The sequence below is a fragment of the Paracoccidioides brasiliensis genome (assembly GCF_000150735.1).
Source record: "Paracoccidioides brasiliensis Pb18 unplaced genomic scaffold supercont2.1, whole genome shotgun sequence".
NCBI classification, from domain to species: Eukaryota; Fungi; Ascomycota; class Eurotiomycetes; order Onygenales; family Ajellomycetaceae; genus Paracoccidioides; species Paracoccidioides brasiliensis.
The window spans coordinates 2,206,097-2,231,301 of NW_011371358.1; the positions used below are offsets into that span (position 1 = coordinate 2,206,097).

At 47.6% G+C, this 25,205-nt stretch overlaps 8 protein-coding genes across 8 annotated transcripts; 3 read left to right on the forward strand and 5 right to left on the reverse strand.

Annotated features, from left to right (window-relative positions):
- Positions 1-94: 94 nt before the first annotated feature.
- On the reverse strand, positions 95-2,020 carry PADG_00673 (uncharacterized protein; the record flags this gene model as incomplete). The annotated part of the gene is made up of 1 exon (XM_010758149.1): positions 95-2,020. The coding sequence occupies one exon, from the start codon at positions 2,018-2,020 to the stop codon at positions 95-97; it is 1,926 nt and encodes a 641-aa protein (XP_010756451.1).
- Positions 2,021-3,307: 1,287 nt separating this feature from the next.
- Positions 3,308-3,989, reverse strand: PADG_00674 (uncharacterized protein; the record flags this gene model as incomplete). The annotated part of the gene is made up of 2 exons (XM_010758150.1): positions 3,308-3,756; positions 3,965-3,989. 2 exons carry the CDS (start codon positions 3,987-3,989, stop codon positions 3,308-3,310), a joined length of 474 nt encoding a protein of 157 aa, XP_010756452.1.
- Positions 3,990-7,773: 3,784 nt separating this feature from the next.
- PADG_00675 (uncharacterized protein) lies at positions 7,774-9,060 on the reverse strand (the record flags this gene model as incomplete). Its single annotated transcript, XM_010758151.1, has 1 exon — positions 7,774-9,060. One exon carries the CDS (start codon positions 9,058-9,060, stop codon positions 7,774-7,776), a length of 1,287 nt encoding a protein of 428 aa, XP_010756453.1.
- Positions 9,061-9,899: 839 nt separating this feature from the next.
- On the forward strand, positions 9,900-12,716 carry PADG_00676 (uncharacterized protein; the record flags this gene model as incomplete). Its single annotated transcript, XM_010758152.1, has 2 exons — positions 9,900-10,197; positions 10,291-12,716. The coding sequence occupies 2 exons, from the start codon at positions 9,900-9,902 to the stop codon at positions 12,714-12,716; spliced, it is 2,724 nt and encodes a 907-aa protein (XP_010756454.1).
- A 1,086-nt stretch (positions 12,717-13,802) lies between these two features.
- On the reverse strand, positions 13,803-14,757 carry PADG_11129 (uncharacterized protein; the record flags this gene model as incomplete). Its single annotated transcript, XM_010758424.1, has 2 exons — positions 13,803-14,155; positions 14,703-14,757. The coding sequence occupies 2 exons, from the start codon at positions 14,755-14,757 to the stop codon at positions 13,803-13,805; spliced, it is 408 nt and encodes a 135-aa protein (XP_010756726.1).
- A 329-nt stretch (positions 14,758-15,086) lies between these two features.
- On the forward strand, positions 15,087-16,258 carry PADG_00677 (uncharacterized protein; the record flags this gene model as incomplete). The annotated part of the gene is made up of 3 exons (XM_010757625.1): positions 15,087-15,230; positions 15,358-15,694; positions 15,798-16,258. 3 exons carry the CDS (start codon positions 15,087-15,089, stop codon positions 16,256-16,258), a joined length of 942 nt encoding a protein of 313 aa, XP_010755927.1.
- Positions 16,259-17,088: 830 nt separating this feature from the next.
- On the reverse strand, positions 17,089-18,720 carry PADG_00678 (uncharacterized protein; the record flags this gene model as incomplete). The annotated part of the gene is made up of 4 exons (XM_010757626.1): positions 17,089-17,979; positions 18,062-18,116; positions 18,209-18,534; positions 18,649-18,720. 4 exons carry the CDS (start codon positions 18,718-18,720, stop codon positions 17,089-17,091), a joined length of 1,344 nt encoding a protein of 447 aa, XP_010755928.1.
- A 3,633-nt stretch (positions 18,721-22,353) lies between these two features.
- On the forward strand, positions 22,354-24,979 carry PADG_00679 (uncharacterized protein; the record flags this gene model as incomplete). The annotated part of the gene is made up of 9 exons (XM_010757627.1): positions 22,354-22,430; positions 22,539-22,619; positions 22,706-22,969; positions 23,047-23,166; positions 23,228-23,254; positions 23,329-23,571; positions 23,630-24,366; positions 24,443-24,557; positions 24,643-24,979. The coding sequence occupies 9 exons, from the start codon at positions 22,354-22,356 to the stop codon at positions 24,977-24,979; spliced, it is 2,001 nt and encodes a 666-aa protein (XP_010755929.1).
- Positions 24,980-25,205: the final 226 nt, after the last annotated feature.

Consider the following 25,205-nt stretch of genomic DNA (forward strand, 5'->3'; position numbering starts at 1 on the left):
TGCTACCCTCCCCCCAAATCTATTTTGTTGCAAACTCCTTTCATGTTTCAGTATCCCCACTCAATCTCCCCAACTGGCGTTCACATAGTCGAAGCTACTGCTCATCATCTCCCGGTCTCTCCATCTCGTAAAAGAGCAAGTAAACCTCCCTCTGCATCCCCAGCACATCACTAGTCTTGCACTCCTTAACCTTATCATCGCTGATTCTCCACCAGCGGTCACTTGGCCGTTTCTTCCATTGTAACCGCGATGGAATGCCTGTTCCTGGCCCCGTAATCTTTGCTGCCTTGGTGATGGACTGGCGTCTTAAAGAAGATGTGCGTGAAGATGTAGCAGCATTGGGATCTGATGGAGATGGTTTGAGCCGTGGCGTGACTGGTGAAGTGATGGAAATATCCCTGCTTTCTTGTTGCTCTTGCGACGACGGGGTTGACTGTGTTGATGTCGGAGATGGCTGGGTGGGTGCTGTGTTATGTATGCTGGTTAAAACATGAGAAGAGGATGTGGGTAATGAGGGGACGGGGAGGGAGGTGCAGGATGCTGATGAAGATTGGGTATCATCGGACATGCTCAGGGGACTGGCCTCTAAGTCTTGTGCAGCAGCTGTCTTGTGTTTCGGGTTGATACTGGGGCTGGGGGCGGTGGACGTATTCCGACTAGGAGAGCGACTTTGCGAGTAGGAGCGGAAAGTGTCTGGGGTGGAAAATGGGGCATAGAGGTGATTGCGTCGGAAAGACTCGTAATGGCCGCTGTGGTGGCTGCCCTTGTGGCATACTATTCCTAGTAGCTTATACCATTTCTGGTCGAGGATGCCGCCGATAGGCAGTCGTTCCGGGAACGAGACCTTAGCGGCGTTCTTTGAAGAGCTGTTCTGGTCAAATATCGACCGGGATAGGTGTATGGCTATTATTTTAGGGAAGGATGTGATTCGCATATGTCTCGCGATCTTGCGTTTCGGGACGTTTTGTGTATTTGGCATGCTCACGCCCCTGGGGATGGTTTCAGGGTCAATCTCCAGGGCATGTTTTATGAGCGATATCTCATGATCCCAGTGTTTGATTTCCCTCTCTGACAGAGCCTTCTTCTTTGCGGCTTCTTTTATTTGCAGAGCGTGGAGGAGAACACACTTGCCACATCGGAAATCATCGATGTATTCCGTTTTGAGCAGCCCGTCAAAACACGAACTTAGAGTAACAGAGCTCTTCTGGGGCACTTGGAGCGTAAGATTGACGAACGAGGTCGGGTTTGGTTTATATTCAAAATGGCACGATTCGCACTCTATTTGAGATTCCATCTTCCCTTCAAAAGGGAACGGAAACTCCGTATCCAAAGCCTCAGCTCCCGTGTCCAAGGATGACGATCCGTTCTCTAATTCGGAATCACTATCCCCAATACCAGATCTACCCACGGGCTTTGCTTCCAATATCGAATTCACCACACCCGCTTTGAGTGAGGATGCAGCGGCCCTCTCCCGCGCCTTAACACCGGCATGGTATTCGTCACACAGGCGCTCCGCAACAATCTGTAAGAATTCCTGCGCATCCTGCTGATTCCGGCTTATCCGTGTCTGAAACGCAGACTCCAAAGCCAATATAAATGTCCGCGCGGATATCGTCTTCTTATATATGGGTCGCTCATTGAGGCTATCGAGCATCTCTTTCAGCGCTCTGGTGACGGATGCCTGCTGTAGCTCGCGCACCTTCTCAGGTGTCTCGCCGCGGGGAATACTTTCGATATCCGGTAAAGAGTTGTATATTTCTGGCCCTTCCAACTGCCGTCGATGTAGTTCGCGAATTAGGTATAAACGGAGGTCGCCCAGGCCAGCCAGGGCTTGCAGAACAGAATTGATGAAGCAGTCATTGGACGGGTTGTAGAGGCCGACAATTCCCTTCTTTCTCGTGCTAGTATTCGATTCCTCGTTGTCGATCGTGAAATTAGGGCCGAAGACGTAAAAGAGGGTGATAGCGGCTAGGGAGGCGCCGGCAGCATAGGCTGCAACTGTCGCAGGTTTGTCGGGCATAAGACAGGTTTATCGAACTATGGCGCGTAGCATTACCGATCCATCCCCCCAGCAAACTCCGTCTCTTCAAGGGAAGGTGCAGATACTTGTTACTTTTTTCGGCCTCACCCTGTTCACGGAGAAAAATTGAGGAAGGCTTCTCGCTTTGTGTGTGAGGAAATACACAGTTGTAATGTTTGTGTACGTGTTTCTGTCGGTGGCACGGCGGAGAGTCGCAGCCAGCGACGAGAGGGAGGAGGGACCGTCGACTTAATATCCGTAAAATGAATAGATCAAGAATTGTATGGGAATATCATTCAACATCGGAAAATATGAATCAATGTTGAGTGGAGATAATTAATATAATATTGTCGGAGACGCATGCAATGTTGGGGTTACATGCGGCGACCCCGGCGCTTCGGGCCGGCGGCGCTGAGCCATGAAGACCAAATTATGAAAACAGCTCAATCCCTGCCCCAGCTGAAGAACGGATACAGTTGACGTATATTCATGTTAGGTTGATTTGGTACGTTTGTATGCTCCAGAATATATTTCTTTCTCGATTAATGGAAAACGGTCCCCTGCCCTTTTCGCGTTAAAATATTTTTATTTCAAGGATGTTGCCCCGTGTTTAGACCAAAAGTGTGCTGTCACAGCCGTTAAACCGTTTATAAATGCCGAAGACCAAACAAAGCAGCTTAACAGCTCCTGAATGGAAATATTTTAAATTTGAGCCGTGTCTACGAAGTTTTAGGCAGTGTAACTGGTAGCGAAAATACAAGAACCTAATGAAATGAAGGTGTTTTTGAAAGTCCGGTAATGTTTATAACGATAAGGTTGTTATCCTCATATGATGACAAGGGTCAGTCCCTTTTCCTAGGCCTCCTGTTCCCTTTGGTTCCCGAAGTGCGCCTTAGTATGTCCACCAAACCCGAAATCAAATAGAGCAGCATGAAAGTGATTGCTGGAGCTACATAAAGCCACATGAAAAAAAAAGAAGATATAAAAAAAACATGTGCAGATATCAAAGCAAACCCGAAATCAAATAGAGCAACATGAAAGTGATTGCTGGAGCTGCATAAAGCCACATGAAAAAAAAAAGAAGATATAAAAAAAACATGTGCAGATATCAAAGCAAACAGAAAAAGGAAAGAAATTCATAGACAAGAAGAATCATAGCTTCAGCAATTTAACGAGGTCAAACGAAGAACTGGACATGAGATTTCGACTGTTGATGGTGTGCATTTGAATCCCACAGATGCTTCGAGCATATCATCCATTGAACAGGGTAGAATCACAGCCATATTTCTATGCCTGGACGCGACTCCTAGTTCTGCTTCCGATTCCCTCAGTGGCGCGAGGCCTAGGTGCTTTCTTTTCGGCCTTCCCGTTCCCCCCCCATCTCCTAGGTCTACCCGGGCGTCTCTTCTTCTGGACATTCGCCACAGCTGTAACTTCAGTTCCGTTGGTGGCCTGAGCAGGTTCCGTGTCGGTTTTCTGCTTTTTCGCGGCAGGCTCACCAGCCGGTTCCGGGTTTTCTTTCTCCACCAGTGCAGCAGTTGCATCGTCGCGCTCATGCTTATTTCCCGCACCCTTTGAGCTGTCAGCCTGTTGCTCTGCGCTGGAAGATTCAGCAGCTTCCGCTGGGGTTGCGCTGGCCTCTTTGGGCGCGTCCCCGTTCAGCGCGGTTGCGACAGGGGCGTCCGGGGCAGTGGAGTTGTTGGTATCCTTTTTCTCAACTGCGCTGGTCGCAGGAGCTGTGTGTGGATGATGGTTAGCATATTTTCAGTGCGGCCGAAAATACGCGTGTGTTGACACGAAGCTTGTTTTCGGGATGGATGGCGCATAAGAAACGTGGAAGCAAAGCTACGAAGAAGAGAACAACACGCGAAATTATATGACACCAAGGATAGGACGATGATCGCAACACCTGGTCTTTCATTGGATAGCCTCAGACATACATACCTCCATTGATTGCTTCGTTAGCCATGGCCGGTGTGTGCGAAGTTGCAGCTATATAAGATTGTCAAGCTGAGAGCGCAGGGGGTTCAGCGATTGAGCGATGGCGCGAGAGATATAGACAAGATAAAGATTTTGATGGATGTTGATGAAAGAGTGGCTCAAGGAAAAGGAGGAATTGAGCTGGGAAATGATGGAGATGGAGAAAGTGATGGAAGTGCAGGGGAAGTTGGAGGTGGAGATTGGGGCTGGCCTGTGGGGGTGGTTGGTTGTTAACTAGCTCAGTCAGCTTCGGCCCAAGATCGCAGGTTAAACTCACGGCCAAGAAGACAAGACAGACGTCTACTAGCTGCTGCGGAGTAACTAGCCAACTTGATAAAACAATTATTATTAATGAAATGGATTAAATTTAACCAGCTAGTTTAACTAGTTAACTAATTAAACAGGTTAATTGATAAAACATATAGTAAATAATGGGACTGGCTAGTGAAGTATTTTTAGAGAGGCAATAAGTTAATTTATTTAGTTACCTACACGGCAGTTATTCCGAATGTTCCCCTTGAAAACGTCAAAAGTCAGTTTTATCCGGCCCCGAAAACACTGAACATTGCTATAGGAACCGAGGACTTGTAGCTCCTATAGTCTCCCAACCATTCCGCAATCCCCTATGAAAGTCCCCAAGGGCGTATGAGTTTTTCTGCTGCTGGGCTCTTGTCCATTTATGTTTCTGTGTCTGATAACTATACAACTATAGTAATATATATTGCAATCTCGGACTTTCTCTTCATCATTGACCCAATCCCCAATCTCTTAGTTACTATTCTCCTGGTCGAGCTCGTCCTTGAAACCGCAGACAATCTGGAGTTAGGATTTGATATCAACATCAACACGCTTCTGGACCGCCATTATATGCGATTTTACATCCTTGTCTCTACAACTCTACAAAATACAACGTGGCCTTGAATCGTAGCAAATCAGCGCATCAGCGTTGATATGGACCGCGCAACCAAGAATGAATGACTTGCCCAAATTCTCCTCGGTTTTAATGATGAGGAGAAACACACGGCTTAAACTAGCAGGGTTTCTGATTTCGGATAATTCTTCAGATGCGCAGGAGTAAGCGGCATGCCCCCCCAATGCCAAGTTCCTCCAAAAGCTGATGGAATTGTCCAAACCTCGGGAACAGAATGTAAAAAGCACCTCAATCCATTGCGGCTGTGAATGGCCAGGTGGAATTAAGACAATTTTCTGATGAAGAAAATCCATTGCGCAGTAACGGGAGACCGGGAAGGAGGGGGAATCCCATTATTATGCGCAACGCATCGCAGGTCTTGGATGCATGATAACCGAGACCTACATGAGAAACAGCTTGATCAAAGCATCAGGAAAAAGCCAAGTCAAATTTACTATTTGTCATCATCACGGAAGTCAGGGTATTTCCTGCAAAGAGTGGCTTCTTATCGGCCCCTGCTGCTTCCGCCTTTTACAATATCATCTTCTTCTGTTTATGAAGAAATTCTGGATCTATTACTTCAAGACGATGGTATGCTAAAAGCTCCTGATATGGATGGCCAGACAGCGATGATTTTACTACAGAATGTAGGGGGTGAAATATTGCAAAGGAGCGGATGTATGCTGTGAAAGCCTGTTCCCTGTGCTATTTGCCTTAGCAAATAATCAGTTGCTTCATCGAGGATGGTACAGATCACTTCAGTTGTACAAATACAGACAAAGTTTGTCAGTTGTCCCTCTTCACATGTCTGCCTCAAGGGCAAATAAAGAAATAGCGCAGCTGTTCAATCTGAGAGAACCGTTGGTGAAGAGCTGACCTTTCTCGATTCTGGCTGTCGGCTCCAGATAGAAGCGTCCAGGGAATAATCCCCCGTTCAGCTGATAGAGCTGGCTGTCTGCTAGCAGAAGCAGAGCAAGCCCAATGAGAGCCATGTTCTTCTGGATGGGGAACACTTTTCTGAACCTTACTGTGGACACGTGAAGGCTGTGTTGAGTGCTCCTTGCGTCCGAACCGCGCACTCGTCCCGACCGGTTTGTTCGTAAGATTGGAACATGGTGGTGATTGCAGGGACATGTTTTTTGAATTTTGGATGGGTTGACACCGCCAGCCGTGGGTGCAATGAACAGGCACAGGAGAGGATTCCGGTATGAGTGTCGAAGTTAAGCGTGGGTTGCGGGGAATATGGTCGAAAAGGTGTTTTGTCTATTCAAATATACCAATGCTCAAAGGGTTTGGAGAGGATATAACGCCTCCTTGCTTCTTGCTGTAGAGTTGAATACCCTCAGGCCTTGGCGCCGTGATTCGTTCCGGTCATTCCATTTTCCACAACTTCTTCTTTGGAGCGAAGGAATTCTCGAGAGGCTTGGAAACGCCAGGCCCACATAAGTTAGCGCCCTGCTGCTGAATCAGCCCTTCCGTAGCTTGGCAAAAGCTTAACTTCAACTTTGCGTAACCAGAACGCACGAACATCAAGTCAAATCTTCAACTTTCCGTTCGTATTCTGTATGATACACGGAGATAATAATTCCCTTGATGCCAAATGCACACTGCAAAATCAGTATGGTACAAATTCAACAAATTAGCTAGAATCGATTTTCAAACATATGAAATCGGAGGGTCAATGCCGGTCGGATATTTTTAAATCGCAACCTCATCTGGATTGCGGAATTATATTCTGAGGAATCATTGGATCTCAGAGACTTCAGATCCCATAATTTTTGCCACTATTATTGCTTATTTTAGAGCTTCCATTCCCTGATTCCATCCCCTTTCATCTAGCAATAGTATCGTCCTCTTAGACTCGTATTTCCACTTGCTGCTGTTGATTTTGTGGGTTAGGTCGTAAATGAACAGTGTATTCTTCGCACAACCAAGGCAGGCTCTGCCTCTGTTAAGATGCACTCAAGAACTCATCGTCCAGTAGAAGTGTCCGCAGAAAGTGACAAAACGTCAAAGATTTTCTTGATTGAACCTCAGCCTGGAAAAGTTATAAATATAACTAAGTTACATGCGAGATTCCCACCACTGAGCTACAGTAACAAAATCGTGCCCATCTCGCAAAAAGGACGATCAAGAGAAAGATCCTTCCCACTGCTTGGCTAAATAGAAGGTTTTTCAATTTCCCCTGTGTCTGTATTGATATTTTGCGGTTCCATCTGGTCTTTCTCGGTAGACTGGTTATGCAGTGGAACGGAACAATCTTTTTCGTTATCTACGGGCCCTCCTTTCGATCGGGATATACCAGTAACTGTGAAACTGTCACACGTGTACATTCATCTTCTCGGGCTAGAAAATTGTGCGAATATTTATAATTCGCACTTTAATTGGTCAGGTATATGGCTTGGACCACACAATAATGGCACACGTCAACACAGAGGAGTTGGGCTTGTGAGAGATATTTATGGTATATGACTTGGAAGCAGAGTATCCAAGACGATAGGATAATATCCATCTTCGCTCAGCGTGGTGGTTCGTGTCGTAGCATCTCCTTATCCTCAAGCCTCGATGGCTTTCTGCATTTGAATTTTGCCCCTCTGCCGTACCTAGTGCTCCATAACAATGCAGACCGGGAAGGTATCTCCAGCTTCACGTTAGACAGCGGCGTTATCCCGAAACGTTTTCAAGGCAGTTTGGCTCGTCATTGGGACATGAATAAACGCTCTGTGGCCTTCCAATGCTAGGTGATTGTTAACTGATATAATTCGCATGACTTCAGCACCATCTCTTGTTGTTCTAAAACTCTTGCTATGCACCAATTTCCGAATATGAGAGGAGATATAGTATATAAGGCGTAATAATAGATTCATTGCAGACACATTCCATTCAATAGCTGACCGGATGCCAAGGTAGCTTGTGGATTAAACCTCTCTGATGACTGCTCGGATGCAAAACGTTCATCCCCGATAAATTGTTTGGCATGTGCCAGCAACCATGATGCCTCTGAGTACTGTTTCTGCTTGAGGAACAGCTGTGCGGCGTCCAGCGATAGTCGCAACAGGTGTTTCCGTCTACCGGGACGGATTTGTACTTCTGGTTGTAAGGACATGCGCTTGAGATAAGATAATGCTGGTTGGGCGTCGGGTTTGGTTGGGTGGTATAAGGGTAAACCTGCTCCCCAGAAAAAGGTGTCCTTGGATAGATGGTCAGAGAGCCTGCAAAATTCCTCAAATATCTCAACCGGAATCCCTTGAACATCGGGGGTTTGGTTATGACTAGAAATCCACGCGGCCAGTTGGCATCCTGTGCTTCGCAATGCGGCGCAAAATGGATTTCTCTTCCCGTTCCAGAATTTATCGCCAGGAGGTAATAGTTCACAGGTTTGAATAAAGTATTTCAAGGCGGATTGAATGCCATGACCATGCTTTATCTCAGCGGTGACGAATTCATGCAGCAGGTTCGTTAAGCAGAGGCGGCGGGAGGGTAAGAGGGTATTTGCCAGTTCCCGGGCGAAGTCAGGCGATATTGGGGTAGACAACATCTTTACCCAATCCATAATTACGTATTGCAGCCGGCCAGCAACCATATACGGCACGACCATAGACATGGTAACACAGCTACCAAAAAAACATAGTCTTGATTTCAAATCCGCAGCGGAATACCACGCAACGATCCTCGAGCCCACTGCTGATGACTCAATGGCATCAGATGGTTTTGACGAGAAGTGGGGGAGCGAACTGTGGGCTTTAAGGCAGCTTGATAGGGTATTATGGTCGGCTCGTCCAGATGCAATCAACTCGTCCAACAGTCCTAGAGGATTCTCTGATAGTTTCCTCTTCACATTTGCTGTATCTTGGACATTATCTTGTTGGCCCTTCCGTGGCAATGGCTTGTCTGGAACGATTCGGAAAAGAGGATGGTCGAGGATTGAACTCAAGTGCTTCTCCGCATCTTTACTTAAGGTGCTGTGTCTATTGCTTGGGTTATCGGGATGGCGCTTGGGTGTCGAATATTCTGTCGACCGCACGGAAGGCTGATGAGGCTGCTGGCCGCGGAGGAAGGACAGAAGTCGGCGGGATTCCTGCGCAAACTGGGCAAATGAGGAACGCTGTTTGGACAATGACCTCAGGCAGATGGCTCTGGTAGCCTCCATTCTATTTCATAATTTAGCCCGCCGGGGATCCCTTCGCAATTGAGAAGAAGATGAAGAAGGAGGAGGAGGAGGCGGAGGAGGAGGAGGAGGAAAATATAAAATATAAAAAATACAAATCTTCTATTCACAGTGGGATTCAGTTGCCCGTTTCCAGCGCAGGGTTAATCGGCGTTTGAGAAGAAGTTGTTCCAAGGAACTGTAGATGAGTAGGATGAACCGTTGTGCCAGTTTGCTTGGAAAACCAAAGGCCAGCCAGATATGTATGTTGAATGCGTCAACTGGATAAAAACAATTGAGATACGAAAGAGACAGCTGATAAACGATCCAGACTCTCTGTCTCCATGGATCTCTATATACATCCCTCATGTAACTACATCAGTGACAGATGGTTGGTGAGGTTGTGGTTGGTTGAAGCATATCCGACTTAGCGCCTGGTTGCGTAAACTATTCCTCATTGAGACTGGCGTGATCAGTCGCCGACCAGCCCTTTCCCTGAGCCTCAAAGAAAGAACGAAACGCGAAACTTTTTGCCTTCCACTCATCCATCTCCTGCCATCAACATCCTCCCTCGACTGCTCACATCTCTCTCTCTCTCTACTGCCTCTCCTGGGCTCGTTCTCTAGCTACAAGAGACCCTGCCTCTCCTCTTGCTGTTAGCTCTTGTCCCTTTGCCTCCATCCTTGGTCTTATCGTCAGCTTCCCTTCTTCTCTCTCCCTACTCCCTCTTGTTACTCCCTGACCTCGTCAATCCTCGCTCTCACACTCCACCCCTCTCCTGGCACACTAGCCTGGCTTCTTCCTCGCATTCTTTAATCCCTTCTTTTCACAATCAGACAGCCATGTCCGAAGTTCAATCTAGGCCATCTGCCCCTCGCGGTCGGGGGTCAGCTCGTGGCGGTAGAGGAGGTTACAGCTCCAGAGGTGGACGATCCAGCAAGCCTACCAATGCAAATTCAGAGAATGCCCCCACCCCATCGTATGAGGACGAAGGAGAAATTGGTCAGCTGAAGAAAAAGCATGCCGCCAGCCTAATCACCATAAAAGAGCTCTTCGCAGACTGGACCGATGAGGACCTAGTTTTTGCCCTGGAAGACGCCAATGGAGATCTAGAGATTGCGATTGAGCGCATCACTGATGGTTAGTATGGTCCATTGTCTTCTGTGGCAAGATGTTATGGGTTTTTAAAGTTTAATTCAATTTGATATTGACTGGTTTTCTTTTATTGTTTAGGCAATGTGTCGCAGTGGGGAGAGGTCAAAAAGAAGCACACCGATCGATCGCGTGCCAAGCCAAAAGACCCTCTCTCACAGGCAGACTCCCTTGCTGCTCCTCCACCAGCCCGTGGAGGTCGTGGCCGTGGAGGACTTGACATTCGTGGACGTGGTCGGGGTGACCGTGGACGTGGAGGGCGTGGCGGCAGAGCAGGCGTCCATGTCAATGGAGCTCGTACTGAAAAGCCTGCGGCCCAGCCAATTGAAGAGCCAGAGAGTGCTCCTGTATCTGACGCTTTGAGAAAACCAGAAGAGCCTGTGTCTACCACTAGAGACAAAGTGGTTTCCACCGAAGCAGCCCCGTCCACTATTACGAAGGAGCCCTCATCAGAAGCATCTCCACAGAAGAGCAGCCTGATCCCAGAAGGCTCGAAGAAAGGCTGGGCTAGTTTGTTTGCTCAACCAGCTCCACCTCCGCCTCAGAAGAAGGCTCCCCCACCAGCTTCGGCAGCCCCAGTGCAGCCTGCCGAATCACAAGTCAAGCCCATCGAGCAACTCTCTCAACAATCAAAACCTGCCCCCGAACAGCCAACTGCACAGCCTTCAGAACCATCGACCACTACTACTCCATTACCCCAAGCTCCCGTTCCAGTGATACCAAAGGACGAATTGACTCAGTCAAACCTAGAGCGAGTTCCGGATATATCCCACCCACAGCCTAGCACAACAGCGGCTAGCACAATGGCCAGCATACAGGATCAATCCAGCGTGGTTGGTGCCGCTACCGCTCCACAGACCCGACCAATGTCGGGCTATGCTACAACTGCATATAAGGCTACAACTGGGGCTGGACGAGCAGCAAACTTGCAGCGTCGTGTTATGGAACAACAAGAGGCCGTCGTCATGCCAGGAAACCATGCAGTCGATCGGGCTGCTGTCCAGTTTGGGAGCATGGGATTGAACGGACCAATTGATGACGTAGATATTGACGACGAGAGAGAAGAACCGGAAACTCGACATCAGCCTCCCCAGCATTCTCCCGTCGCACCTCGCGCCTCGCTTCCTCCCGCCACCCAAACTCAGACACATAAACCCCAGGTCCATCAAGCCCAAACAACACAGGCACAAACGCAAGCAACAGCAGAAGCTATTGCTGTTCCCCGCCCGGCTCCTGGACTTCCTCCTGTGGCTGCAGCTACTTCCACAGACACCCCGTTCAACGACTTTGCGCGATATACAGAATCGCAAAAACAATATGATCCCTTCAGTCAGCAAGTTGAGCAGGCTCCCCAACAACAGAACCAGGAACCCTTCTCCAACCAAGCTCCCATACCATCTCAACCCACAGCAACTACCGCTGCAGATTACTCCGCATTCTACGGAGGTGACCAAGCACGACATCCTTACTATTATGGTTCGTACAGCCAATCCCAAGACGGTGTTGCGACACAGCAGAGAGCTGGAAGCGGATTTGGCGGTGTTAGCGGTGCTGATGCCCAGCCCCAAATCGCTTCCACCCAACCACCAAGCCGGTATAGCCACGTGGAAGCTCCTAACAGTGGCCAAAGTACACCTAACCCCACTCTGCCCGGCCAAACTGCCCAACCCAATCAGCATTTGCCTCAGGGACAGGGTGCTCATAGTGCCTACAACTATGGGTATCCCTATTATTCTAACCCTCATTATGCGAATTCATATATGAATCAAATGAACCAGCATCAGTATGGAAGAAATCGTCCGATGTACGATGACGCACGGAGGTACGAGGAACATTACCTTCATAGCAACCAGTTCGGTTATGGAAACCAGTATGCGGCTCCATACGGCAAGGGAACCGGCATGTACGGACAGCCTCAGCATGGTTTTTCTTATGATCATGCCTCTACTCCTGCTACCGCAGCTACGTTTAACCAGGGTGCCCCCGGCCGCGATACTGGGTACGGTCGTGCGGGATCGACCCAGCCGTCGGAAGCCCAAACATCGGGCCACACCGCCTTTGGCGCTATTCCGGATGTTTTCGGGCGGACTCAATCAGGATTTGTTCAAAGCCAACCCATCGCCCAGCAACAGCCGGCCAGCGCGGAAGAGGCGGCAAAGGGTTTCGAAGCACCCAAGGCAGGCGGCCCAAGCCCTTCACTAGCTCAAGCAAATCGTCCTGGATCCGCAACTAACAGCGTCCCCGCTCAACCCCAGGCTGGTCAGGCCGGTCTGCCCCCGGCACAAGGACAGCCAACAAGCCAGCAGGCATTTGGCACGTATCCTCAGCTTAATCCACAATACGGTGGACTTGGAGGCCTTGGAGCGCACCACCAACAGGCTGGCGCCAACGCAACTCATCACCAGCAAGCTAGCGGATATGGCCAGTACGGAGGAGCAGGGTTTGGCGGCAACTATTATGGAAATACCGGACGCGGTGGAGGATGGGGCGGCAACTATGGTCATTAAGATGTCATAACAAGAACCAAAAAGGAAAGAAGAAAAAGCTTGGATGGGTTGGCGAGTCCCTTGAGCACAATTGTTAGGCCTGGGGGCTTTTTTTTTTGCTATCCATGTGTAATCTCTTCTCTTTAACTGGAGTTTGGGCATGTTCCCTTGTTGTGTTCACTTCAATGTGGCTCTTTTTCATTTTTCACTTTTCGTTTTATTCTCTCAATGTTATTGGTTATCTGGCATGAGGGTATATTTTTTTGTGAGATCAACTTCTCCGCCCAAACCAAAAAAAAAAAAAAATATCACCGTGCCTGATGTTTCTGTTTTTACCCTTCATTTGTCCTCAGCTGATTCATTCTCCTCTTTCCTCTCATCATCGTTTTCCTTATGTGATGCTCTTGTTTTTCACTTATCTCCCACCGCTCTATCCAAACACAATCACAGACAACTGCAGACAAAACCGCAGACAAAACCGCATATATCATGATGACCCCTTCTTGTACCAACTATTACAAACTTTCCATATTCGGGAGACTGGACTGGCTTGCTTTTTCCCTTTTCTTTATTTCATAAACAACAGCTTCAGTTGATGATATGGAATGACAGGCATGCAAAACAGAATGACTTTTTTTTTTTTTTTTTTTTTACCAAGGCACACTCCATTTCCTCATATCTTTTGCCTTATACTTTTATTGATCGAAAAGGCTTTGTCGCAGAGTCTGACGCCAAAATGAGAAATATGCTTTTGTTGTCTTCCGCTTCTCCCATCGCCATCATTCATTCTTGCTTGCTCCATTTCTCCTATATGATTTTTCAGGAGGCCTGGTTGAAACTTCTAGGCCCGTAGTTTCATAGGAGTAAACGCGATAAGTAGTTCCTTGGGGACTTAGCAGGGATGTACGTTGCCCTTTACATGGTAACCCCCCGCGTTTCTACATTTCCGCCGTAAATAGCGAGGTTTCTATTATATTTAGTAGTTATCAGAGCAGCGCGGTGACGAAGATCAATCTAATGGATTGTCCCAGAGGCTCGTAGGGGATACTAGGCGGAGCGCATGAGCAGACTGCAACACCGAACTGATCTGGGCATTTTCCCTGGAACCTAATGAGGCACCCAAGAACAGGAAACGTCATGGCACTGTAGGTGAGCAAGCCCGGCAAAGAGAAAGTAATAATACTGGGAAGAGGGAGGATTGTTGCTTGGTTTCAGTGGCACCTTGTTAGGGCTGGTGAGTTGGTGTGACTCCCAGGTTGTTGTTCGTATTTGGTGACGTTGGCCTCTGACTCCGGATTGGCTGTCGGTGCGAGCGCGAACCGCATTTCTTCTCGGCTTCCAACTCTGCTGTTCCTGAATCCCGATAACTGACGTTACCTTGCAAAATTCCTGAGCAGCACCAACAACATCAGCGACGTAACTAAGTGCAATAAAATCAATAATAATACCCTGGAGCAAGTCTGATGGTAAAGGTTCAGGATGTTTGCACGATGTATGCTATCGAAGGTCCAATTGCTTCCTGGACACGGGCTAGCCACCGCCAGTTGCGGCGCTTCTCTTCTACTTTGTTCTCCTGTAACTAATGAATTGGTACGTTCCCAACTTCATAGCTCCAACATCTACTAACAGTTGCGAATATGGGTAGCTCCGAAATTGGCGTTTGTGCATCCCAAGCACTTAATAAGTCAATAACAGCCCCTGCGCAGACGACAATTCCGAAGTTAGCCAGGTCCCTCGCATAGCTGACCAACCAGCTTTGAGCTTGTGTGGTCTGCTAAACGACCGCCATCGTCTTGCGTGGCTAACTTGCGAAAGCTGGTGATGACGCGGAGTTAGCAGAACGGTAGTCATCGTATACGAGCTAAAAGCGTTTCCCACAGCAACAACAGCAGGAAGAGGCACTCGTCAAGCCATTGGAAGCAATTACGACAGTCTCATGGTTTCTTTCGCAGTTTTGTTGGCCCTTGTCCACTGCGCTGCTCCAAGGGGGGAGATAATGTCATATACCCCGTTCTGCTGACATCTTCATGGCTTCATGGGTTGATATTGACCAGACAGCCATCTCTCCTGTTATTTGTTATCGTCTCTGTTTTAGTTCAGACTATTTACAAGGCAGTTTGATCGAGATGGGCGTCAATTATTCAGTTAGCGGATGGGAGAGTGCTTTTGGGGCCGTATATTTAATCTCCATGCCCTCCCTCTGCTCTTAGGCAATTCCACCAGTCAATGCAGCAATTTCATTTCTTTCAGTCATCGGAGATCGACTGCTCTTTGCTTTGCTCTTCCTATTTCCCCCTCTCCCTGTCTCCATATCCCCCCCCCCCCCCCCCCCCCCCCCCTCTTTATTTTTTTCTTTTTTGGGATCCGGCTTCGTTGAAGGAAGAAAAAAAAATGAGGAACGTTTGCCGTCTGTATTTGGATAATGATGACACCGGTTGGGGCTACTGTCCCTCCATCCCGGCAGCTATTCTCTTTACAGTGCTGTTCGGATTGACATCGCTCGTCCATATGTTCCAATGGTATACCTTTCGAAAGGTATATTTATTTATTTTTACAGGAAACTCTTCTCTCATCTCCTCGCTCTGTTGTCGTCTATTTTCATTCCTTGAAGCATGTACTATACAAATATGCTAACATAAACTGTTTCTACCCTCTCTACCAGAAACTTTGCTGGGTGATAGTAATGGCTGCTCTATGGGAGACAGCCGGCTTCACATTCCGCATAATCTCCGCACACAAAATCATTGGCCTATGGCACTTCATTCCGCAGCAACTGTTCGTCGTTCTCGCACCTGTATGGCTCAACGCATTCGTCTTCATGGTCATGGGACGGATGATCTATTTCTTCATTCCGGAGAAGAAGATCTACAGCGTCAGCGCCAAGCGGATAACTGTTGTCTTTGTCGCGCTGGATGTCTTCTCTATGATCGTGCAGGCTTCCTCGTCTAGCTTGATGACCTCGGATGATGGCGATCTCGTCAAGATTGGCATCAACGTCTGTAAGCATGATGATGTGTTTTTTCTGTCTCCGAAATACAGCCCAATCCTCAATTGCTAGGCCCTCTCGGCGTACGAGTTCATGCTAACGCTGGTTGAATACAGACATGGGCGGCATCGGCCTCCAAGAGCTCTTCATAATTCTCTTCTTCATCATGGCCGGCCGCTTCCAATACCTAATGACCCAACTCGAAATCCATCAACCACAACACCTCCCGTGGCGCCGCCATCTCTACTCTCTGTACGCCGCACTAGTCCTAATCACCATCCGTATCGTATTCCGCTTAGTCGAGTACTCAAGCGGCACAGAGAGCGGCCTTGCCATCAGCGAAGCGGCCTTTTATTGCCTCGAGGCCGTGCCGATGTTTACCGGTCTGGTTTTGTTTAACGTTCTGCATCCAGGACATGTCCTTGTGGGGCCTGAAAGTGAGTTTCCCAAGAAGGTTAAGAAGAGTAAGAAGGACGGGGAGGCGGGGAGGGACGGGCAGAGGCAGTCCTGGAGGCGGCTGGGTCTACGTGGTGAGGATATCGAGTCGGGAGATGATTCGAGAGGCGGAGGGTGTTAATGCTTGCTATGAGGCATCTATGAGAACGCCATTGCCGCTGCGGGAATCACCGCATACAGCACGATATTCTTCTGATCGGCATGCACGATGGATAGGAAGACGCTCTTTTTTTTATTGGCTATTCAATTTTTCCTACTTCCGAAATGCGTTTCCTGTTAGGGTTTTTTTTCCTTTTGTATCTTATGTTTTACATTGATATTTCTTGTCTTCTACGTCTCCGCACATATATGACCGCCTCCTGTCCCGGCCTCTCACATATATAATTGAATGATAGTTAAATGTTTCATAGTGTAAATAAATCATTGTTGTTTGCAACTCGAAACTTTTCCCATCTTGACTCTGCTTTTATAGAAACGATTAGTTACCTGGGCTTTTGACCTGCATGGGTTAGTTAATAATAAATATATATATCCATCAATAATATCATTGCTAGTTATTCGTTACCTGTTAAAAACCTTTTGTCAATTGTTTTGACCTCCTGAGCGATGCGATTATTACCATTCTCAAAAGAGAAATATAAAAAGAATACATTACTTGAAGTCTGAAGGAACCCCTTGCAATGCAAAATATTGGAATGGAAAAGTTTCTTTTACAAAAAAAAAAAAAAAAAAAAAAAAAGAAAAAGAAAAAGAAAAAGAAAAAAGGAGGCGGAAATCGTCACCAGGATGATTTCGAGCCTGCCAAGAAAATTTCTAGAAAGTGTCAATGGATCCGGTCCAAGGTTGAATAGACTGGACTGAAGGGGGAGAAAGATAAGAAAAAGAAGCAAAGAGAAAAATAAAATGAAATATAGAAAAAAATGGTATTTAGCGTTGCTTACCCCCCCCCTTCTAGTCCTCACCCACCTTGCTCGCAGCATCAGCTCCACACGTCCCCACAGCCTCCAAGGTGGAGTCATCGTCCGCTGCCACTATCCCAAGCCCGCGTCCTCCTTCCCTATGATAAGGCGGGGTCGCATTCTTGGCCGCCTCAGGCGAAAACCTCCACACACCACCCGTCTTATCACTTTCGATACCACTACAGTTCGCATCTGTCCAGCCCAACTTGGCCGCCAATTTGAGAAACACCTTGTCGTCCTTATTGAGATCAATGCGCTTAAAGAACCGCCTCTCCCACTCCCGGCCCTCTTCTTTTTCAATCTTGCGCAATTGGCGTTGGGCAACTTCAATCTTCGATTTGGCGGCGGAGGTCGCGTCCATGTCTCCGCGGGCAATTGCGTTTGCAACGTCAAGCCATGCCCTGCGTGATTCGTACAGGTCCTGTTTGTCTAACGGGGCGATTGTGAGTGGTGTTTTCTTTTCCGTCTTCGCGCAGTATCTGTCTATCTCTTGCTTCTTGCCGCGGGCGCTTTTGATGATGAAGGTGTTCGACCATTGGCCGTCGACGGTGTAGAGGGGCTTCTTTTCTCCTTCGCTCTCATGGTACAGGATGGCGCTGAAAGAGCTTTTCTTCCCGCTCACCCAACCCTTGCCTGAGTATTCGATTTTGGAGACGTAGCCTGTGGAATTGACGATTTGGGTGTATCTGTTCAGCTCGATGAAGGGGGTTCCGTATATCAGAGATTCGATATGGAGTGAGGGTAGAGTTATAAGGTACGTTTCCCGTTCTGGGGATGGGTTGTCTTCTGTGGATGGCGGCGTTAGGGAGTAGATGGCATGGCCGATTTGCCTCACATTTATCGTGCTTGAGAAGGAAGCTTTTTGAGCGTTGTATCCTTGGAGCTGAATTTCGAGACAAAGGGTTTTACGTTGTTAGCGTTCTTCTCGATCCAAAAACTTGCGGAGGGGGCTGGCTACAACTTACATGGACACCGTGCTTTTCATTGTCGATTGAATAGGCTGTTACAGGAGGGTGATGGCTACCGGGAGAGAAAGAAAAAAATGTCAGCTCACGGTTCAGAACTTCCTGAACATATGTTATGCAGAGAACGATTCCGCGAGCCCTACGAACCTCACTTGCTCACTAATAAGCCGCGTCTCTCCAACATCGCCATCATCCTCCCACCTCCCCAGAAACAGCTCGCCCAGGAAAGGGTTCAATGGTTTCTTCTCGGTGCCCAACTTCTCGCTGCGGGTGCAATATTGCTGGTGGAGGGTGCTAAGGAACCATTTTAGCACCAGGAGAGCCCGTTTCTGAGGATCAGGTTCCTTGGCTGGAGCAACAAATAGCCTGGGATGTTCGGCCCAGTAGGCAGAGTATTCGGTGAGGGAGGTGGAGGAGAGAATAAAGGGGGGAGCGGTGAGGGAGGAGAGGTCACCGTTGAATGAAGCGATTGACTAGAAACGGCTTGTTAGATATTAAGTGTTTCAACAAAATATTAGGATTGTGTGCCGTAATGATATATTTTCTTCTACAGCTTTATGTCATCACTTTTCAACTGATCTTCTTACCTTCAAGAACGACGACCAGGAGCCACGACTGCTAGCGGGGACTCCACACCCCTCCTCTTTCTGGGAAGCCATTGTCGGGGAACAAGGAGACGAGGACAGAAGTTAAATAGCCTAAGTGAAAGCAGATACGGGGAGAAACACAATGGGCAACAGATGAGGAGCTGACAGTGGGCGTGTACAGAGGACCGCATGGACATCAACAACGGGGTGATGTACAAGTGCTTATCCTGTCCAAGTCATCGCCGTCCGTCGCCGTATCGTAGATTGGTAGTTAAGCGTATTTCCTGTGCTAGTCCGATTTAACTACTACAAAAAGATCAGCCACCTCAGAAAATCAATCCAAAAAGACGTCAAAATGATCTGATATTCCCAAAATTATCATAGATAGAATTCAATGGGAAATAATTATTTGATTGTTTTGCTAGGGTTGAAATAATAATAATTTTTTTTTTTTTTTCGCAATATGTTCGTAGATTTCGGCTGCTCAAAACTCAAAAATCAAGGGGGTAAATAACCAAATTACAACGAAATAAATTAACAGCATTGGAGTCGGGGTGAAATGTTTGAGGTCACGTGGCTATCGTTGGCTGTGGGTCATTACATAACCTGTGAGATCTTCCATTGATTGGTGGGACTGGCCAGCTAACTGAAACATGTACATCACGTGATGTGGTGCCGCTTGGGAGCTCTTTGAATCGTCTCCCACAGAAAGAATCTGCACTGCAAGGTTTAATTAAACTGATTGAATAATGAAAGTTAAAGAAAATAAAGAGTTAACTTAACTAGTATTATATTCACTTATAAATAATCTACAACTTAATATATACAATGATGTTTCATATGCTGAGGAATGGTGGTGCCATTTTGAGTTCAACGTCCTAATGACTCTGCGACTCTGCGACTCTGCGTTTTCCTGTGCCGGAAAAGAAAAGACCCAATAGCCCCAGACTCTCACGTCGAGCTTCAAGAATTTTCCCCCGATGATATTGCCCGTTGGCGGATGTAGTTTCCGGACATCTCGCTATGCCGATCGGTTGTCATCACAACTGTCCCTGGGGTCGTTGGACTTGACATCAAACTGCCATTGACCCTAGCCCAATAGCCCACACCATGCAAAGATAGGGGAAGACATTGCTTTGGTTTTGACCTTGTTACCCGGCGGAAGTCTGGTTGACACAAAGGTAGCTTGATACTTGATTGCAGGAAGGCTGGCTTATCGGCCAACGGTTCTTCGCCCTTCTTCGATTATCCCGTCAAATCCGCCGCGTTGGTATCTTGCGGCATATGGATAACATGTATATATATCTTCTCGTTTGGTTAGTGGTTTGCTGACAGCCTATAGAGTAGAAGAACAACGTTTTAGTATTCCGCATATATGAATGACATGTCTGCTGTGAAGATATTGTCAATGTTGTGACAATGGAACATTTCCTTTTCCGTCGAGACGGGTATCTATGGAGCCAATGACTCCTGAGTGGGTTACAGATCATGAAGTCCAAGATTCAGGGGTACGAAGCGACGTGGAGACCACTTCTTCACTCGTTCCATCGACTCTTGAGTTAACCGTAAACTCCATCTTGACTCACTGACAATTGACAGACACATTACATGCGTTGATGCTCTGTAAATATTTTCCCAAAGCCACCCCCACCTGTGCATCCTGCTCTAGCTAAACCGTCTTTGATGTGTGGGTTGAGTCAGGGCTGATCTGATGACAAGTCACTAGCATGCGCAATCTGAAAAGAAGGATGAGAAATGACGGTGATTGGATGACAGTTAAGAGATGATATGCGTTTCTTATGCTTATCTATTAAAAAGTACTGGAATCACCCGACTGCACTGCTCTGTGAAAACAGGAAGCCCGATTCATTTGAGCCATTCCGAATTGTGAGTTCATATGTCGTGTGAAGACTCAATCCTCTGGAGGGCTACAATCGCCTTCATCATTATTACATTTTGGGCATGACAATAACCTGGCCCTTTTTCTGGATGCGCCAGGTGTCACTAAAACTTGGATCGCTTCGGTTGGTATCCAAATCCTTGTCTCAAGTCTGTGGCTGCGAGTCTGATGATATGCTCCAACAGAGCGGACCCTGATACTTTGTCGTGCAGATTATCAGCCAAGACCAGCCACATCGCGGGATCCTCTGAAGCCGCTGCTGCGCTTCGTCTTATTTTTAACTGGGTGGATCTTCAGCCGAGCCGTAGCCCAGCCAAGAGCTTAGCACATGGCGGAGGCACCCCATCACCAAGGATAATATTTGACGTTAAACAGTGAGTGCGCGGAGAAATGAGGGTCTTCTTCTTGTCCATTTCGCTATTCACGCGTATGGACTGGTAGTAAAAGGCTTCCATAAAATTCGCCGGTGATCATATGAGAATATACGCAGTAACTACGCGTCTCGTTATTTTTATTCATATTCCTCGTTCATGATCACCACAGACATTTTTAGACATGCATTGGGACACGGGAGTATGAAATCGGGAATCGCGATCCTTAATTAACAACTTGCTTGGAAAAACTTCATTTCATCCGCCAAGTCTCTCTCGCTTTAAACCCACCTAGTCTGACAACCCAATCATCAAATCCCAGTGGCGGGACAGGACAGGACGGGACAGAGCTTATCAACATGATGGTTGGGAGGGGGGGGGCCACATCGGAAAAGTGCATCCTTATTTCATTGAGTTTTGAGAAGCGCAAAATTGAATCATTGGAGAATAGTTAGGATTGCAGGAGATCAGCCCATGCATTCTTGATTTTAAACGACGCCCTTGCAACTCATAATATTTAATGTGATCTGGTCTCTGCGGTGCGGGAGAGAAAAAGGGATGGATGTTCATATCAGCAGGGACAACAAAGCCACCGCCAAAAATGCATGCACATAAATGGGGAGAATGAATCGTCACACGTCACGGGCCCATTGGGCCATTGGCTGAAGGGCAATTTAGAGTTGTTCTATAATTATCTTTTAGTTTAATTAGTACCTTAGTTTGTCGGTTTGTTGGAGATATTTGAGTTTGGGTTGTTTCGAAGTGAGTCACGTTACCTGGAGTTGCTTTCCACATACTTCAACACCTTACACTGTGAGCGAGGGTTTGGCGACTGCTTTAGGGCAAAAGTTGCCGTTCAAAAATCAATGAAATGACATAGAATATTCACATCAAGCATTGCGAGGAGTTTGCCGATTCAATCACTACTCTTTTCCTCACGGTCCTCTTGCTCTCTCTCTCTACAGATTCAAGGATGAGTTCTTCGTGGTTGTCTCTCTTCCTTTTACGAACGTGTTTCACAGCCTAGGTGTTGGAAGTGTTGGAAGAACGTTGGAACATTATCACCAATCTCGTACCGTATGAGCTTTCTCTGTTCTGGAAGGTGTTGCATTATTTCAGCAGGCCGTTTGTTTATGGTGCGAAGCAAAAATAGAAATTTGGGTACGGAAAGCCAAAGGTCGTCATTTTTAGCTCTGGTGGTTACATACTTGCTACATCCCTAATATCAACCACCCTTCCAAACCTTCTTCCTACTTCACCCCCGGCTTTCCAGGGACCTTCTCCACGTATCCAATTCCCTCACTTTCTTCTATCCCAAGGGTCTTTGTTCTCCTTGAAAAAACCCCTTCTATGCTGATTCTACCAACACCCTTCTGCTTCTATCAATATCACACCTCTCTATCTCCGTCTCCGTCTCCATTTTGCTGCTGAGAAATGGCGAACGGTAAGAAGGACTGCGTCGCTGACGCAGTCGTCCCTGAACCTCAGGAAAGCGAAGTCATGCACAAAAGGTGTGTGCCGTATTCAACCCCCCATATCCATGACTGGGATGCAAGCGGAAAAGGGGAAGAAGGACAAAAGGAATTGGTTGTGCTGAATGTATAATCCGTGTTTTGTAGTGGAAGTTCCGACCAGCACCCCGACGATGCAGAGCGGGGTGAACAAGAGAAGATCAATTTACATTCCAACTTAACCGCAAGGTATACACAACGAGCTCACCATTTCAGACTTGATATATGTCAGATTTAACAGCAACTGATCGCGGGGCCCATCCCATTGCTTCTAGAATCAAAAACCCTCTTGCAGACATCCCAAAGTCTACCCTGATGAGAGATGTTAAGGAATTCGCCCAAAGATTCGGTTTGGAAGATATAATCCCAACCCTGCAGAGGGGGGCTCTAGTGGCCAAAGATCCGTCCAACTTTGAGAATGTCGAGGGCATCACGGAAGACGAGGTCGAAGCTATCCGGAACGAGGTCCTTCACAAATGGCGTCAGCCTAAAGCTCTCCTTTGCACGATTGTCCTGTGTTCGATTGGTGCTGCTGTCCAGTAAGTTGGCCATTCGCAGATACCCTTCTGTTTTAATCATTTTCTATGGTATCAAAAATTCTAACTTAGGTATCCAGGGGCTGGGATCAAACGGGATCAAACGGCGCCAATCTGTCATTCCCGGAGGAATTCAACCTGTTCGAAGCGGACCACCCGGATGCTGAGAGGAATCAGTGGATTGTTGGTCTCGTAAATGCGTAGGTCTTCAACATCTATCCATGGGGTCTCTGGGCTTCGATTGAACTAACTCTGGTATAGTGGACCTTATATCGGATCGGCTTTCCTGTAAGTCCAGGTCGTCTTGGCATGATCGCCAGCTATAATAGTATTCCCGCGTCTAATGCTATTCTCCGTCTTAGTGGTTGCTGGTGCTCCGATCCTCTCAACTACTACTTTGGTCGTCGAGGGGCCATCTTTGTTTCTGCTATCTTCTGCGTTCTCACTCCTATAGGTTCCGCTCTGTCTCAGAGCTGGCCTCAGCTTCTGATCGCCCGCTTGCTCATGGGAATTGGAATGGGTGCCAAAGCATCCACGGTACCCATCTTCTGTGCCGAAAACACTCCTGCGTCTGTTCGCGGTGGCCTTGTGATGTGTTGGCAGCTGTAAGACACCTTTCCACAGGTCTTTAGCTTGAGATGCCTGAACTGACGTTTTATGTAGCTGGACCGCCTTCGGCATTTTGCTTGGCTTCAGCGCCAATCTTATTGTGAAAGATACCGGTAACATCTCCTGGAGACTGCAATTGGGATCGGCGTTCATCCCAGCTGTCCCTCTTGCCTTTGGAGTATATTTCTGCCCTGAGTCCCCGCGATGGTATATCAAGAAAGGGAGAATCAACAAAGCATACGAATCCCTGCTTTCCCTTCGAAACCACCCAATTCAGGCCGCGCGAGACTTGTATTACATGCACAGCCAGATCCAAATTGAAGAGTCAGTGGCTGGCAAGAGCAATTACGTCACTCGCTTTTTCCAATTGTTCACTATTCCCCGCGTTCGTCGCGCAACCCTTGCATCGTTCGTGGTTATGATTTCGCAGCAGATGTGTGGTATCAACACCATGGCATTCTACTCATCGACCATTTTCAAACAAGCAAACGCCACTGTTACGGAGTCGTTGCTCGCGTCGTTTGGTTTCGGTTTGGTCAACTTCGTTTTCGCGTTCCCGGCGGTCTGGACCATTGACACATATGGACGACGTGCACTCTTGCTCTTCACTTTCCCACAGATGGCGTGGACGATGCTTGCTGGTGGCCTTGCATTTTATATCCCAGAAAGCAGTCCAGCTCATCTTGGTGTCGTTGCTTTCTTCATATATTTGTTTGCTGCCTTCTACTCCCCCGGAGAAGGCCCCGTCCCCTTTACCTACTCTGCTGAGGTCTTTCCTTTATCCCATCGAGGTACGTTAAAATTTTTTCATCTGACTGAGAAAGAAGATGTCGTGTTTTTTGGAAATACTGACAAATCTTTCAACAGAGGTCGGAATGGCGTGGGCAGTAGCAACATGCCTATTCTGGGCGGCTGTGCTCTCAATCACATTCCCCCGACAGTTCCGCGCCCTGACCCCCACAGGTGCCCTTGCGTTCTATGCGTAAGTCGATCCCCAACTCCCCTCACGGGTTTCCCCTCTTACCGTTACGAGCCCTCTTCTAACAAACCATTTCAACAAACACCAGCGCCATGAATGTCTGCGCCTTCTTCATGATCCTCCTCTGTGTCCCCGAGACCAAACAACGAACCCTGGAAGAATTAGATTATATCTTCGCCGTTCCCACGCGCAGGCATATGAGCTACCAGCTCTTCACTGCTGTCCCGTATTGGTTCAAGCGCTACATCTTCCGCATGAATGTTCAGCTGGAGCCGCTGTACCATTTCGAGAAGCTTGGGCAGGATGAGAATTCTATCAATGAAATTCGCAGGCGGAGTGGGGAGATTGCGCAATCGCGGAATGCAAACGTTTTGAAGGAAAAGGGAAAAGAGAAGGATGATATAAATCGAGTTTTAACACAATAATTTTTTCCTAAGGGTTGGATAGAGGGGGAGATAAACGCGCGTCGACGGCACGATGGGTCTCTTTCCATTCGAACGGCTTCGGGTGCCGGTGGACTTTAATAGCTGGACAAGCTATTGTTGAGTCTTCCATCACCAGCCTTCTTGTTGCTCTTCTATTTTTTTTCTGGCCCTCTTCTTTTATATTCCCCACGTATCTGATATACTTATGTCAGGTTGTACAAATGAC